The sequence below is a fragment of the Moschus berezovskii genome, chromosome 28, assembly GCF_049115385.1.
Source record: "Moschus berezovskii isolate FMDL1 chromosome 28, NW_MosBer_1.0, whole genome shotgun sequence".
Lineage (NCBI taxonomy): Eukaryota > Metazoa > Chordata > Mammalia > Artiodactyla > Moschidae > Moschus > Moschus berezovskii.
In genome coordinates this window covers 10,323,321-10,339,382 of record NC_142487.1, presented here as the reverse complement: position 1 = coordinate 10,339,382, position 16,062 = coordinate 10,323,321, and the positions used below count along the sequence as shown (strand labels likewise).

Below are 16,062 nucleotides of genomic sequence, written 5' to 3'. Positions count from 1 at the left end.
ATAGTATTAAAAAATACTTTATGAAGGAAACTTTCATACACAAAAGTTGAAAGTGTATTACAAACTACTGTCATATTCAATGTCCTCAAGGCCCACTTTCAACATGTTTTCTAATTTGTTTCATATTCCCTTTCATTTAGTAATATAATCTAAAATAACAGTAAAACAAAATATCTTGAATATAATAGAACTCTATGTCTAAGACAGACATCATCCAATAAACAAATATTTAAATCAGAAAAAGAATTCTAGATTGAATTGAGTAGTAGAGATTACTGAAAAATAAAGCGATCAAATTATTTCCCAGGTGTAAAGGAAAATCCTCTTGAGCTGACTTTTCACTTCTGCTAACGAAATGGAGTTTCACAGGCATGCCTTTTGCTTACAATGCTGTTTTAAACGGTCAATTTTATTATTATTCTGGCATAGTGAGGCCAACAGGTCAGGGGACCACTACCCGTGGAAAGAGAGTTTGTCACTCACAGCTCCCAAGAAAAGAGGGCATGTCACAGGTGCAATGCAGTTTCTCCTGGGGAAGCACCTAGACAGTTAAGGAAGGCAGAGGGAGGGAAAGGAAGGCAAGCGGAAGCTTTAGTGTGGCTTCCACAGGAAAAGGCTAGGAGAGCAAGCAGGTTTAGGGTTGGCTGGTCCGCATAACTTGTGCAGGGTCTGGGGTATACGTGTCACTTCTCTAGTTGTCTGGTACCTGATGGTTATTCTGGGGTATCTGTCAGGGCAGGGGGACAGTGGTCCAGAGTATGAGAGTTGCTAGAGCTGGTGGTTAGGGATGAACCCTGGATTGCTGGTTTGCAAATGAAAGGTGTGGTCACAAATGAGCTATTTATTTTTTCTGGGAACTGAGTGGCCCTGGGAAGGACAATCTGCCCAAGGTCAGTGAGGCCCCAGACGTCAAAGCATCAGAAGTAAAAAGGTATGATTAATAAAAAGGTTAGCCAACAAAGTTCAAGAGATCTGCCTTAGAAAATACAAATATTTTGTTATTAACAAAAGAATCTAAGAAAAACATTAAGTCCCTTCTACCTTGCATATCTCTTATGATACTGTTCTGTGACACAAACAAGTTAAAAGAAACCAACGTGTTAACATGTTACATGGGAAGTGTTTGCAAGGTTATATCAATCATGTTCTCCTATGCGATAATTTGGTGACTAGTGTGAATATTCATACAGGGCCTCTAAGATAGCCCAGCTGGTAAAGAATCCACCTGCAATGCAGGTGACCCCAGTTCGATTCCTGGGTCAGGAAGATCCCCCAGAGAAGGGACAGGTTACCCACTCCAGTATTCTTGGGCTTCCCTGGTGGCTCAGACAGAAAAGAATCTGCCCGCAATACAGGAGACCTACGTTCAGTCCCTGGGTTGGGAAGATCCCCTGGAGAAGGAAGCGGGTACCCACTCCAGTACTGTTGCCTGGAGAGCCTGGCAGGCTATAGTCCATGGTGTCCCAAAGAGCTGGACACAACTGAGCGACTTTCACTTTAAGTGTGAATTTTCTTACCTGCTACAAACTTAACTCTGTTCTCAAGTAAAACTGTCCTTAAAACTGTTACCCAAACAAAGTGTTTTTGTGAGAATCTAACACTAAAAATCATTTTCAGATCTGGGGAAAGTAACTTTCAAAAGAAATAGTTACTTCTGATTGTCCTGAAATTTTTTTTTCTGTATTATCATATAGTATTTATATATATATATAAATATAAATACTCTTGTCTATTCAGGAGAGGGTTCCTGGCACATTCTTCTTTCATATGATGACATAATAAACAGATTTTTTTCATTTTAAAATGTTAAATGCTCTTCATTTACACTAATGTTTTTCTTAAAATAACCTACAACAGCCATCACACACAGCATGAAAGTATTAACAGTTAGCCAAGAATGACCTTCTATCACTGCTGATACTAATCAAGGTGCTGGTTCAGTTCAGTTCAGTCGCGTCCAACTCTTTGCGACTCCATGAATCACAGCACACCAGGCCTCCCTGTCCATCACCAACTTCCGGAGTTCACTCAAACTCACGTCCATTGAGTCAGTGATGCCATCCAGCCATCTCATTCTCTGTCGTCCCCTTCTTCTCCTGCCCCCAATCCCTCCCAATATCAGAGTCTTTTCTAGTGAGTCAACTCTTAGTCTTTACCAACTCAAGAAGATAGAAAGAAGAAGTATAAATTTACCTGGAGATAATTTAAAATATATACACATATATAAACCCTTGAAGGATATAAATCAAAATGTTAATGGCTATCTGTGGGTAATGGCACTGCAGGTGTCCTGGGAGACAATCCACCATGGCTTTCTTGCATTTCTGTACATCTTGCAAACAGAAGCACTAAATAAATTCCTTTGTTCTATCTTTTCAAAGCTATCTGTATACAGAACAGCCTTGGAAGACAGACACAGTGTCTTCCTCTGCAGCAAAGGGTAGATCATATCTGTTCACTGTTCAATATATAACTTCTCTCTTTAGGGCTAAGGTCAGGTAGATTTACCTCCCATTAAAAAGATTTGGGGTTCCTCTCCCGCTACACAATCCACTGTATATGTAGTTGTCACTGGCCTTCACTACATCCCTTTGTGAGAAACAGGGCTCTGACAACAGACATAAACACTGATATATGGCTACTGCTATGGCTATGTGAAAAAAAACTTTCCTTTCTATCTGACCCAGGAGTCCTACGTCTTCAGCTAGAGTCCATGAAACTAATTAGCCTGCAAATAGGGTAAAGTAAAACCTCAAGATCTTTCATCTCAAACAAAGCAATTTCTATTTTCATTATGCTTATATGTTTTTTAATTTTTCTACAGCGAACATGTATTACATTATTTGAACAAAAAAAGTTCTCAATTATCATGTGGAGAGGACAGGAGATAATGAAGACTGAACCTTCACTGATGATGAAAAGGTAGATGATTAACATCCATTCTTTCACACTTCATGAATAAAACTCGAGATTTAAGACTATCAGAAAATGTTTGATAAAAGATATTGCTTTGCAAATTATAAACACCAACTTATAGCTAAAAATGTTTCAGTGGGAAAATTTCTAAACTAAAACCAATGGGGGGAAAAAATCCCACAGATTGTCAGTAAAAGGATAAAATATTTGAAGAATTTTGAGTAGGTATTTTTGATGAACCCCTAACTATTGTGATACTTCAGTTCAGTTCAGTTGCTCAGTTGTGTCCGATTCTTTGAGACCCCATGAATCACAGCACGCCAGGCCTCCCTGTCCGTCACCAACTCCCGGAGTTCACTCCAACTCATGTCCATCGAGTCGGTGATGTCATCCAGCCATCTCATTCTCTGTCGTCCCCGTCTCCTCCCACCCCCAATCCCTCCCAGCATCAGAGTCTTTTCCAGTGAGTCAACTCGTCGCATGAGGTGGCCAAAGTATTGGAGTTTCAGCTTTAGCATCAGTCCTTCCAATGAACACCCAGGACTGATCTCCTTTAGAATAAGGTGATAAAATCATTTTCTATAAAAAGCACACTGCTACGGAATTATTATTTAAAATATGGTCTATCTGAATGCATTTAAGAAATTAAGTTTTGGTTCAGGTTATTTTTAAATTTAGAAATCTCTTAACAGAAATGTCTTGTGTTATATTATGCTATAAATATGGTCTCTATTTACATAAGAGAACAACTACAGATTCATTTCTAAAAATTTTATGGAAGGAAAAACTCAGCAGAAGCTAGAAACTGGCTTCAAGGCCAATAACTCACTAAGAAAAGACAATCCTAAGAATATGCTTTGCAAATAAATAAGTGAAAAAAGATAATCATGTTGCCTTCTCTCCTCCCCTCTAATTTTGTCATAAGAAACAGTAGGAATATATAGTCTATAAGCAAAAAACTGGGAATGGATATTACGGCCCTTCCTCTCTTAAGCTGTCAAATATTTATTTAAAATGAAAGAAAATTACTTCTATCAGCAGCTTTGGATGTTAAGCTGCTCGGAGATCCGGAGCACGGCAGTACTAAGCATCATGCACACTGCTTCAGAGGGGCTTCTGACCCTTACACAAACACATGTGTGCTCTTGAAAAAAAACTGAATGATTAAACTGAGGCTGAGAACAGTTAAATATACCCATTTGGGTGAGCCAACTGCTAATAACTAAAGAACTTAATAGTTTGTATTTATTCTTCCTTTTTATAAACCTAATGATTAGTAAGCATTCTTAACTTACCTAAGGAATGTTTTTAACAGAAATATATTAGTAAAAGTTTTTGCTTTTTTGCTTGCCTCTACAGTTTTAAGAAATCACACTTTTATGAAGGCAATGCTCAGGACTACTATGTATTTAGTGGCAATCATCAAAAAATAAAGTACCTAGAAGACTAAAAGCTTCAACAATTTTGGCCGTACAAATTCAAATCCAAAAACTGACATCAAGTAGCCTCACATATAATTTAACAAATGCAACCTTATCACTATACTTAAGCATTTAGAAGTGAAAGTTCTAAATCTCTCCTCAAATCTAACATTGCATCCTGTCCCCGCAACTCTGAGATTTCCTCTACCCAGATCACAGTAAGGTATCTCCACTGCACTGACAAAACCCAACAACTCTATCTTTCCCATTCACCGCTGTGGCATCTGGCCACTCTCGGCCGTGCAACCTCTGCTTCTCTCTTGTCCTCTCCTCATCCCTCCTAAAATGTGTGAATTCCTCAGGGTATTCTCTCCTCCACTCCTGCCCCACTCTCTTTGGGTGACATCATCATACCTATATGTCACTTTTCCACAAATTCTCATACATTTATTTTCCTTTTAGCTGTTCTCCGTTCTAGTCTCATTATGTCTACTGATACTTTTCTTGGATGTTCCAACTTCATTCAACAAGTACAAACCAAACATGCTTCCTGAAACAACCTCTTGCTTTTCCTGAGTGCCCTCTCAGGGAACAGTCCAATTAACCTCAGCATGGACCCAGACCACTTTTCTACATACACAGGTAAATTTCAGTAATTCAGTATCTTTCAGACCTGCCAATTATCTCTCTCCTCACAGTCACTGCCCACACTGCGTTCTCCTTGGATTTTTGACTACTACTACTGGTCTCTGCTACGGCCCTTCCCTTTGGCTCACTGGCTACAGGATAAATTTCAAGATCTTTATCAAGGAACACAAGGCCATAATGAACTGGTCCCTGTCTCAGGTCCCTGGTCCCTTATTTCCTATCCTCCATCATTCATAGGCTACATCCTAACTTTGCGTGCACTACTTTAACAGACTCTTGTCTTTTTTACATTTCCTGCTTAAGACTACTATTTACTCTCATTTTCCTGCTAGTCACATATGTACTTATCCATGAGAATCCAGGTTGTGTATCTATTTCCACCGTGAACCCCTGAACGCCCATAAACTGACTTCTTTTCTTACACAGAAGATGGCAGTGTATCTTTGCCTCCCATTCCCTAAAAAGTGTGTATTTGACTCTTGAGACTATGTGACAAGAGATATCTGAACACATGGACTGCAGAAGCAAGTAATCTGAATATCTTTCTGTAAAGTCACACATTAAAGGTATTTTACAAAACTAATGACACTCTTCTCCCTGATACCGTCTTGGAATATATAGTTTCATAAAAATATATTCCTAATATGTAACAGTTTTTAGACCAATTATTGAACACATAAATTTCTTCTCAGTTTTCATTTCTGATTATGTAAATGTCAACAGACATACTCATTTATAAAAAAGCCCTTCCGCCTCCTCAATTATGCTGAAAAATATTAAGGGGTCCTGAGAGAAAAAGATTTCAGAAACAGAGACAAAGCAGTTACTTAAGAGTCTTCATAAAGATTCAGACCAAACATTAACCACTTGTTTTGTTTCAAAGGTTCACAGGAGAGGCACACAACACAAACAAGCATCCCACATGAGACTTGTTGGATAAAATAAGTAAATTAGTGAACTCATTCTCGGTGAGATGTGGCGCATTAAAATACATTTGAGAAAACTTGTCTATAGTAGAATGAAGATACTGGCAACTTATCTCTGCAAGAAACAACTATAAGCCTAGACAAAATTGTCCAAAAAAAAAAAAAAAAATTTCAAGGCTCCAGAAACCAAACAAAAACAGACTGAGAAGCATTTTCGGTTAAGAATTGCTGAACTATCGATAAGAAGACTGCATTCTCGCCTGGGGCTGTTCTCATTCCTGGCTAATGCTTAGCTTGCATGACAAGGTTCCAGGGTGGAGCTGGCAGTGAAAACCAGCATCTCTGCTGCCAGAGTCGCTTGACTTGACAAAGAAAGCCAAAACCTCACCCCTTAGTCACATCCTTGATAAAAAAGTCAACAGGGTAGGAAACAAAATGGAAGCAGGGAACAAAAAACACAGTTAAGGCTGTGTGGTTGTCCCACTGGTGGGGGGCAGCAGCCAATAGACCAGCCAGAAATTTAACAGGGAGATCGAAAAAATCAAGCCAGGGGAGCACTAGATAAGACAGCCATTCACCCTTGGCTGACAGGGTAGCTGGGAAAGCATGTGGGGAAGATGAGAGAATGGTTAACCTCTGCACATACCCCCAATGACACCAAGACTATGTGCGCATGTGGCGGAGATGTGTTAGGGTCCAAGCTCTCCGCAACACCTGAGTTGACAAGGAGCCTGCACGCATGAAGGAAGACCTGGGTGAGCCCAATGGAAAGTACATGCTAAGGCAGAACTGAAAGTGCCTGAACACTGAACACACTCCCCAACACACATGCAAATCTACCAGTGGAAGGTGGAAGCCTTACTGGCTCATGGTGTTTCAGCAAAGTGTCTCAATCAACGGCTGCTGACTAACCCATGTAAGTATGGGGCAATCCCTAGAAAGCAAGACCAAACAAACAATCCCCCCCAAACTAGACCCCAGTGGTTGTGACAAAGTAACAAATCCCCCAAACACCTGACATCTTACTAAAAGCAAACAAAAATAGCAACAGTTATAACTTTCAGGTGGAAAATAAAGAGAAACCAGAGTTGTTGTAATACATGACCCAAACTGTTTAGTTTCCAACCAAAATGAAGATGGATGGGAAAGCTAGGAAAAAGTATTCAACAGAAACTTCTCTGAGTGGATCAACATACTAGGATTGGCAAAGACTGTAAAGTAACTATCCGAATGAAAGAAAACATTCTTGAAAGAATCAAAGTACCACAACTTATCAAATAGACATTTGGAACAAATGAAAACTACAAAGAAATACTGGATTTGAAAAGTAGAGTGACTGAAAATATACTAGGTATGTTCAACAACAGATGTGAGACGGCAAAAAAAAATCAGTAAATTGAACACACCAATTCATGAAATATTAATCTACAGATCCAAAAAACTCAACAAACTCCAGGCAGAATAATCACAAAGGGATCCTAAACACATTACAGTCAAATTATTTAAAGAAAAAAAAAAAAGAACAGCAATGAAAAAAATTCATCACAATTAACAATTGACTTCTCATTAGAAACACTTGAAGCAAGAAAGTGGGATGACAATCTATTAATACTAAAAGGAAAAAAAAGTCAAGTAAGAATTCTATATCCAATAAAATAAAGGCAAACAGTCATGAACAACCACAAACTGTGTAACTCCACTTAGGTGAAATATCCAGAATAGGAAAGTCTATAGAGACAGAATGTAGGCTTATTCACACTATCTAAGGCTGTGGGATTTGGGGACAGAATGGGGAGTTACTGCTAATAGGTGCACAGGGTTTCTTTTTCAGGTGAAAATATACTAAAATTGATAAAGGTAATGATTGCACAACTGAATTCTACATTTTAAATGAGTAAATTGTATGGTATGTGAATTATATCTCAAAATACTCATTTTTTATGAATGGCAGAATCAAAATATTCCTTGATTCCTAGGTCAACGAAGACAGAGAAATCACGGTTGAGAATCTTACAGTAAATCCTAAGGAAAATTCTTATAAATGGTAAGGAAATGACACCAGTCCCCTGAATTCATAGGAAGAAATTAAGAGTGCCAGAACTGGTAAATTTCTGGTAAAAACAAAGAACTGTATAAATATATTTAGTTCTCTTTTAATTCTCTTCTTTAAGAACAAAAATGTATAAAATAATAACATTCTGTTGTTGGGCTAATAACAAATGTAGATACAGTCTTTATTACACAGATAACACAAACGAAGGGAAGGTAATACAGCTATACTGGAGCAAAGTTGCTTTATTTTATTTAGTTGACTGCATTTAACTCAATAATAACCTGAGAGTTGGACTGTGAAGAAAGCTGATCGCCGAAGAATTGATGCTTTTGAATAGTGGTGTTGGAGAAGACTCTTGAGAGTCCCTTGTACTGCAAGGAGATCCAACCAGTCCATTCTAAAGGAGATCAATCCTGGGTGTTCATTGGAAGGACTGATGCTAAAGTTGAAACTCCAATACTCTGGCCACCTCATGCGATGAGTTAACTCACTGGAAAAAGACTCTGATGCTAGGAAAGGTTGGGGGCGGGAGGAGAAGGGGACGACAGAGGATGAGATGGCTGGATGGCATCACCGACTCTGTGGACATGAGTTTGAGTGAACTCCGGGAGTTGGTGATGGACAGGGAGGCCTGGCGTGCTGTGATTCATGGGGTTGGGGAGAGTTGGACACGACTGAGCGACTGAACTGAACTGAATTAGCATGTACATTATAATCCCTAGATCAACATTTAAAAATATAATTTAAGGAACATGGTCACAAAACATAGAAATTTACTGAAAAAAATATATTTTAAAAAGGCAGCGAAGGGAGAAGAAAAAGATCTGAAACGTAAGAACAGAGCAAAATGACAACTATAAATCCAACCTTATCAATAATTAATTAAATGTGAGTGGGCTAAACACTACAATCAAAAGCAGAGAATGCCAGTGCAATCAAGCAAGAAAAGGAAATAAAAGCATTCCTACTGGAAAAGAAGTTAAATTATTTCTGTAAGCAGATGACATAATCCCAAATGCAGAAAATCCTAAGGAATTCACAAACTTTTAGAATCAATATGAGTTCAGTAAGGTCAAAGGATGTAAGATCACCATACAAAAATATTCTGCATTTCTACATACTAAACAAGAAAAAAATCCAAAATGAAATTATCTACAGTGGTATCCAAAAGAATGAAATATTAATAATTTAACAATAAAATTACAAGATCTGTACATTGAAAACTACAAAGCATTAGTGAGGGAAACTGGAAATCTAAATAAATGGAGAGATATTCTGTGGTGATGGATTGGAAGACATATTGTTAAGATGACAGTACTATTACAGTCTATAACCTACAGTTTCAATAAAATACCTATAAAAATTTCAGGGTTTTTTTTGTGGAAGCTGATAAGCTTAATCCCAAAATTCACATGGAAATGCAAAGGACCTAAATAGCCAAAAGAATTTTTTAAAAGAACAAAGTTGAAAACTTACATGTTTGATTTTGAAAGCAGATTTGAGGTTGCTTGAGGTCTGGGGTGGGAACAGGGACACACTGTAAATGGGCTTAAGGGTCTTTTAACAATGATGGAAATGGTCTTAACTGCATTACGATGATAGCTGCACAATTTTATAAACTTACTAAAAATCACTGAATTGCACACGAAATGGGTAAATTTTATGGCATTTAATTATACCTCAAAAAAGCTGTTTTAAAAAAGACTTATACAAAAATGTTCAGAGAATCTTTATTCATTTTAGCCAAAAACTGGAAATATTTCAGATGTCCTTCAACAATAAAATGGCTGAGGGGAAGAAAAGAACTTAAAAGAAAGAAAAAAAAAAACACTTCAAAGGTAATGTATAAAACTAACTAGATGAAGGAGAGACTAGGGACAGTGAGACCAATTACTAGACAACTGCAGAAGTCTAAATAAAGGTTTGCTGCTAAGTCACTTCAGTCGTGTCCGACTCTGTGTGACCCCATAGATGGAAGCCCACCAGGCTCCCCTTTCCTGGGATTCTCCAGGCAAGAACACTGGAGTGGGTTGCCATTTCCTTCTCCAATGTGTGAAAGTGAAAAGTGAAAGTGAAGTAGCTCAGTCGGGTCCGACTCTTAGCGACCCCACGGACTGCAGCCTACCAGGCTCCTCCATCCATGGGATTTTCTAGGCAAGAGTACTGGAGTGGCTTGCCATTGCCTTCTCCGAAATAAAGGTTTAGAGGGCCTAAACTAAATAGGAATGAAGAAGGATAGTTGTTAAAGGGCAGAATCACTGGTAAGGACTAATAACGCACAACAAAAACAGTTAACATTTATTGAGTATTTCCTGTGTAACAAGCATTGTATTAGACACAACACTTTAGTCATTTCACTGTCACAACAATTCTATAAAGTACCACTGTCCTCTATTACACTGAGGTTGGAAAAATTACATAAGTTACAGACATGGAACACTGAATAGCTACTGAATTTGTGTGTTTTGCTACCAGGAGTCAGGGGGAAGAAATAACAAATGACTGTGAAGTCTTGGATCCCCCACCCCATGATTATTTCTCAAGTTAACTGTGCAATCTTAGTAATTTTGTTATCTTAGGGAATGAAAAACAATCTGACTCCCAGGATCTGGCTTCCATACTACTTTTTATTTTATGGATAATTATTAATATTCAGTTCAGTTCAGTTGCTCAGTCGTGTCTGACTCTTTGCGACCCCATGAATCACAGCACGCCAGGCCTCCCTGTCCATCACCAACTCCCGGAGTTCACTCAAACTCATGTCCATCGAGTCGGTGATGCCATCCAGCCATCTCATTCTCTGTCGTCCCCTTCTCCGCCCGCCCCCAATCCTTCCCAGCATCAGAGTCTTTTCCAGTGTCAATTATTAATATTAAAAATACTAAATCATGGGAATTCCCTGGCACACTAATTCAGTGGTTCAGTTCAGTGGTTAGGACATCTACCTACTTCACTGTGGAGGGCCAGGTTCAACCCCTGGAAGGGGAACTAAGATCCGGCAAGCTTCTAGGTATGCCCAAAATTAAATAAATAAAACCTACAATTAGAGAAGTTTTTAAAAAAGTAAATAAAAGTACTAAATCAGGAGTTTTTTCCCACATTTCCAAAGAGTCGACAAAATCTTTAGCATAATCATATACCTTTCTTCCATATGGTTTTTCTACCATATTGCTGTCACTGTCAGAATTTTCACTCTGAACTGGTTTTGTGAACCCAGATTTGGGCATCTTATAGCTGTTCAGCTAGCTTCTTCTTCTGTCAGTCTTCTCATCCTGGATCTGTAAAGAATGGATAAATAAGGGTTATTTGTACGTATGCAATAAAACCTACTTAAAGTTTATGTACCACAGTTAGTGCAATTTGGTTTCCTTTATGTCTCTATAATGTCATTTCTTAGGTAGGTTACCTTAGCCTAAAGTAAGCTTTCATTTAATGATCTAAGCTTTTAATTAAAGATCTCCTATTCAAGTTCATTCAGCTTGCCACGGAAAAGAAAACTACTATTATATCGCTTTCCATCTTTTCTAGACTAGTATCTAACCTTAGCTTTTGGGGTAACCAGCCATGTCGAAGTGGAAGTTAAGTGTCTGTCACCCCGCCCAGCATGGCTCCAGCAATGGAGCTCCTAACAGATTCTCTGGTAGTTCTGCATTGGTTTGGAAATTATTTCTAATTATGTCTAGGGACGGGGGAGCCTGGTGGGCTTCCCGTCTATGGGGTTGCACAGAGCTGGACACGACTGAAGCGACTTAGCAGCAGCAGCATGATGAGTAATTTTACAACATCTAATGCTATTTTAAATTAAATAAAGTCCTCACTACTTAAAATCCCCAGAGTGGTTTCTTTTCATTCACTGAACTCCCAGACACCCCCAGGTATTTAGTCACTCTATAGCCTATACATTGATTTAATCCTTATCATACTGTAATTGTCACTTTACATATTGTTTTTTTTCCAACTTGTTCAGTCTTCTGTCTCCTGCTCTACAAACTGATTTAATAGATCAAAGAGCCTCTTAGAAGCTTTTGCTTGAGAGATCCAGAAAATATTCCAAAACGTGGGTTTTACAATACAAAACAGGTAGCCATGAGGCTAGACCTGTGTTGCTGTCTGTTAGCCACATAGGGTTGTTGAAAGTTAAACTAATTAAAAATTGCTCCCACACTACACAGTACATCTGTATTGTTGACACCGTTATCTGTTCTATGACCACAGAAAGCTCTCCTGCACAGCCTTTGGCTACACTGAGGCTGCTGGTCAACAGGAGCAGGACTTGGGCCACAGCAACAAGCGTAACGACTGACAACCCTAATTTTAACTACTTCATGCTGTAAATTTCCTATAAGGAGGTATCGATCTAAGTAAGATACATTCTAGGATCTATACGAATTATTAAAATCCAGACATTCTGAATAGAAAATTAGTAAAAATCTATATTTTTCAAATTGGTGCTTTAAAATTTGTCGTTTCAATAGAAACATAACCAAAATATCCTTAACTGAACTAATTGGTAAATTATCAAAACTAGTTTATATTAACCTGAATGAGGCAAAATTAGAGTATACTACAACACGTTAAACTTCCAAAGTTCAAATAGTTCAAATCTTTCATTTTATAGAGCAGGAAACAAACTTGAAGAAATAAAGGGAAAATACTGACACTACACCAAAGAGGCAAAGTTTCCCTTGGGGTCATTTAACTGTTTCTACTGTTACTATATAAACAGTCATTTAAACACAGCACTGTCCTCAAAGCCAGCTCTATGCAAAGCTTACAGAGTTAGAGTTACAAGTCATGTCTAAACAGAAAAATTCTGACTCAAAAGCAAAACTGCGCTGCATAGTATCAACACGCACTAACCCCAGCGAGACTATGAAGATAAAGCAGTATCTCTTTTGTAGATCAAGTGAAACAAGTCACTGGTGAATGAAGAAATGTCATGAATATTTTTTAAAATTAAAATTAAATATGGCAACAATATCATATTAATAGACTGTTAGAAAAAGCCATTATTATTCAATAACTGTATTCAGAAAATCTCAGCAGCAAGAAAACTGACAACTGGATTTTAAAAATATTAGTCAATCAAGTATTTGATATATAATTAGGTTCTGGGCACAAGATATATAAAGTAATCATTAGAACAATCGATGCACAAAGGTGATCAAAATCACATTGGTAAGTAAAACTTGAATGTTTAAAAATGTACAAATAACCCAACAGAAGGCAGAAACAGAAATACTGAGAAATGAAAAACAGAAGAACACACAAAACAGTAATAAAATGACAGACCTAATCGAAACATAGCAATAATTACATAAAATGCAAATACTAAAAACACCAATTAAAAGACACAGATTGTCAGAGAAGAGGGAAACAATGATCAAACTATGTACAACTAATAAATTCACTTCAAATATAATGGTATGAGTAGACTAACAGTAAGAGAATGGAAAAAGATTTGCCACGCAAGCATACTCAAAGGAAAGCTGGAGTAACTATATCAATATCCGACAAAACAGATCTCATAGCAAAGAGGGGTATTACATACCTTAACATGTTACATACCGATAAAAAGACCAGTTCACAGAACATATATCTAACTAGCAACAGAGCTTCAAAGTGCAGGAAATAAAAGCCAACAAAACTGACAGAAGAAATAACCAAATTGATAGTTATAGTTAGAGGCTCAACTACTAAGTAAGACAGAATATCATCAAAGATATAAAAGGACTGAAAAAAATGCCATCAATGTGAACTGACTGGATTTAACTGACATTTACAGAAAAATCTTCAAGAAAATTTTATAGAAAAATTTCTGCAAGAAAATTAAATACCAAGGGAACATTTCATGCAAAGAGGGGAACAATAAAGGACAGAAATGGTATGGACCTAACTGAAGCATTAGATATTAGGAAGAGGTGGCAAGAATACACAGAACAACTATACAAAAAAGATCTTCACGACCCAGATAATCACCAACCTAGAGCCAGACATCTTGGAATGCAAAGTCAAGTGGGCCTTAGGAACCATCACTACAAACAAAACTAGTGGAGGTGATGGAATTCCCATTGAGCTATTTCAAACCCTAAAAGATGATGCTGTTAAAGTGCTGCACTCAATATACCAGCAAATTTGGGTATGTCAGCAGTGGCCACAGGACTGGAAAAGGTCAGTTTTCATTCCAATGCCAAAGAATGTTCAAACTACCGAACAACTGCACTCATTTCACACGTTAGCAAAGTAATGCTCAAAATTCTCCAAGCCAGGTTTCAACAATACGTGAAATGTGAACTTCCAGATGTTCAAGCTGGATTTAGAAAAGGCAGAGGAACCAGAGATCAAATTGCCAACATCCGCTGGATCATCGACAAAGCAAGAGAGTTCTAGAAAAACATCTACTTCTGCTTTATTAACTATGCCAAAGCCTTTGATTGTGTGGATCACAACAAACTGTGGAAAATTCTGAAAGAGATGGGAATACCAGACCACCTGACCTGCCTCTTGAGAAACCTGTATGCAGGTCAGGAAGCAACATTTAGAACTGGACAAGGAACAGACTGGTTCCAAATTGGGAAAGGAGTATGTCAAGGCGGTATATTGTCACTCTGTTTATTTAACTTATATGCAGAGTACATCATAAGAAATGCTGGACTGGATGAAGCACAAGCTGCAATCAAGATTGCCGGGAGAAATATCCATAACCTCAGATATGAAGATGACACCACCCTTATGGCAGAAAGTGAAGAAGAACTAAAGAGCCTCTTGATGAAAGTGAAAGAGGAGAGTGAAAAAGCTGGCTTAAAACTCAACATTCAGAAAACTAAGATCATGGCATCTGGTCCCATCACTTCATGGCAAATAGATGGGGAAGCAATGGAATCAGTGACAGACTTTATCTTTTTGGGCTCCAAAATCAGTGCAGATGGTGACTGCAGCCATGAAATTAAAAGATGCTTGCTCCTTGGAAGAAAAGTTATGACAAACTGAGACAACATATTAAAAAGCAGAGACATTACTTTGCCAACAAAAGTCCATTTAGTCAAAGCTACAGTTTTTCCAGTAGTCATGTATGGATGTGACAGTTGGACTATAAAGAAAGCTGAGCGCCGAAGAATTGATGCTTTTGAACTTCTTCTTTGAAGAAGACTCTTGAGAGTCCCTTGGACAGCAAGGAGATCCAACCAGTCCATCCTAAAGGAAATCAGTCCTGAACATTCATTGGAACGACTGATGCTGAAGCTGAAACTCCAATACTGGCCACCTGAAAAGACCATGATGCTGGGAAAGATTGAAGGCAGGAGGAGAAGGGTACGACAGAGGATGAGATGGTTGGATGGCATCACCAACTCGATGGACATGAGTTTGAGTAATCTCTGGGAGCTGGTGATGGACAGGGAAGCCTGGCGTGCTTCAGTCCATGGGATCGCAAAGAGTTGGACATGACTGAGCAACTGAACTGAACTGATTTGAAATAAAAGAGAGAAAACCTATATAATCAAAATAATCAATGAAAGGGGGAGCATTACTACAGATACTAAAAATACCAATAGGGGAACATCACAAATTTTATACTAATAAATTCAAATTAAATGAAACAAATTCCTTGAAACACACACACTACCAAAGTTCAATGAACACAACGATCTCAACAGGTCGATACTTTTTAAATGACTCAATTTCATATTTAGAAAAAAAAACTAGCATCAATGGTGAGCTCTACAAAATTTTACAAAACTCTCCTGAAAAGGAAAGAGAATACATTTTATGAGGCCATCAATACTCTGATAGCAAAATCAGTCCTTTACAAGAAAATTCCAGAGCAATATACTTTATAATCATATAACAAAACTGTCAACCAAATTTTAGTAAAGTTGTAAAAATTAGTAAATTAGTAAAAAAAAAAAAAATCCAACTATACAAAAAAAGATAATATATGACTACGTGGGATTTACACGAGGAATTTGAAGTCAGCTTAATGTTTGGCAATTGATCTATGTAATTCACTATATTAACAGACTAAGAGAAATAACCATTTCAACAGATGCAGAAAAAGCATCCATCCATCTATAACATCTAGCAGAACACACAGGAGAAT

General features: G+C 37.8%; 1 protein-coding gene across 4 annotated transcripts in view; it reads right to left on the bottom strand.

Moving 5' to 3' along the window:
* ANKRD12 (ankyrin repeat domain 12) overlaps positions 1-16,062 on the bottom strand; it is a 94,774-nt gene that overhangs the window by 50,929 nt on the left and 27,783 nt on the right. For all 4 annotated transcript variants that reach the window (XM_055417190.2, XM_055417192.2, XM_055417193.2 and 1 more), the window contains exon 2: positions 11,105-11,242. In XM_055417190.2, coding sequence (XP_055273165.2) covers positions 11,105-11,191 — 87 coding nt within the window. In that variant the 5' untranslated portion in view covers positions 11,192-11,242. The remainder of the gene's footprint in view (positions 1-11,104; positions 11,243-16,062) is intronic.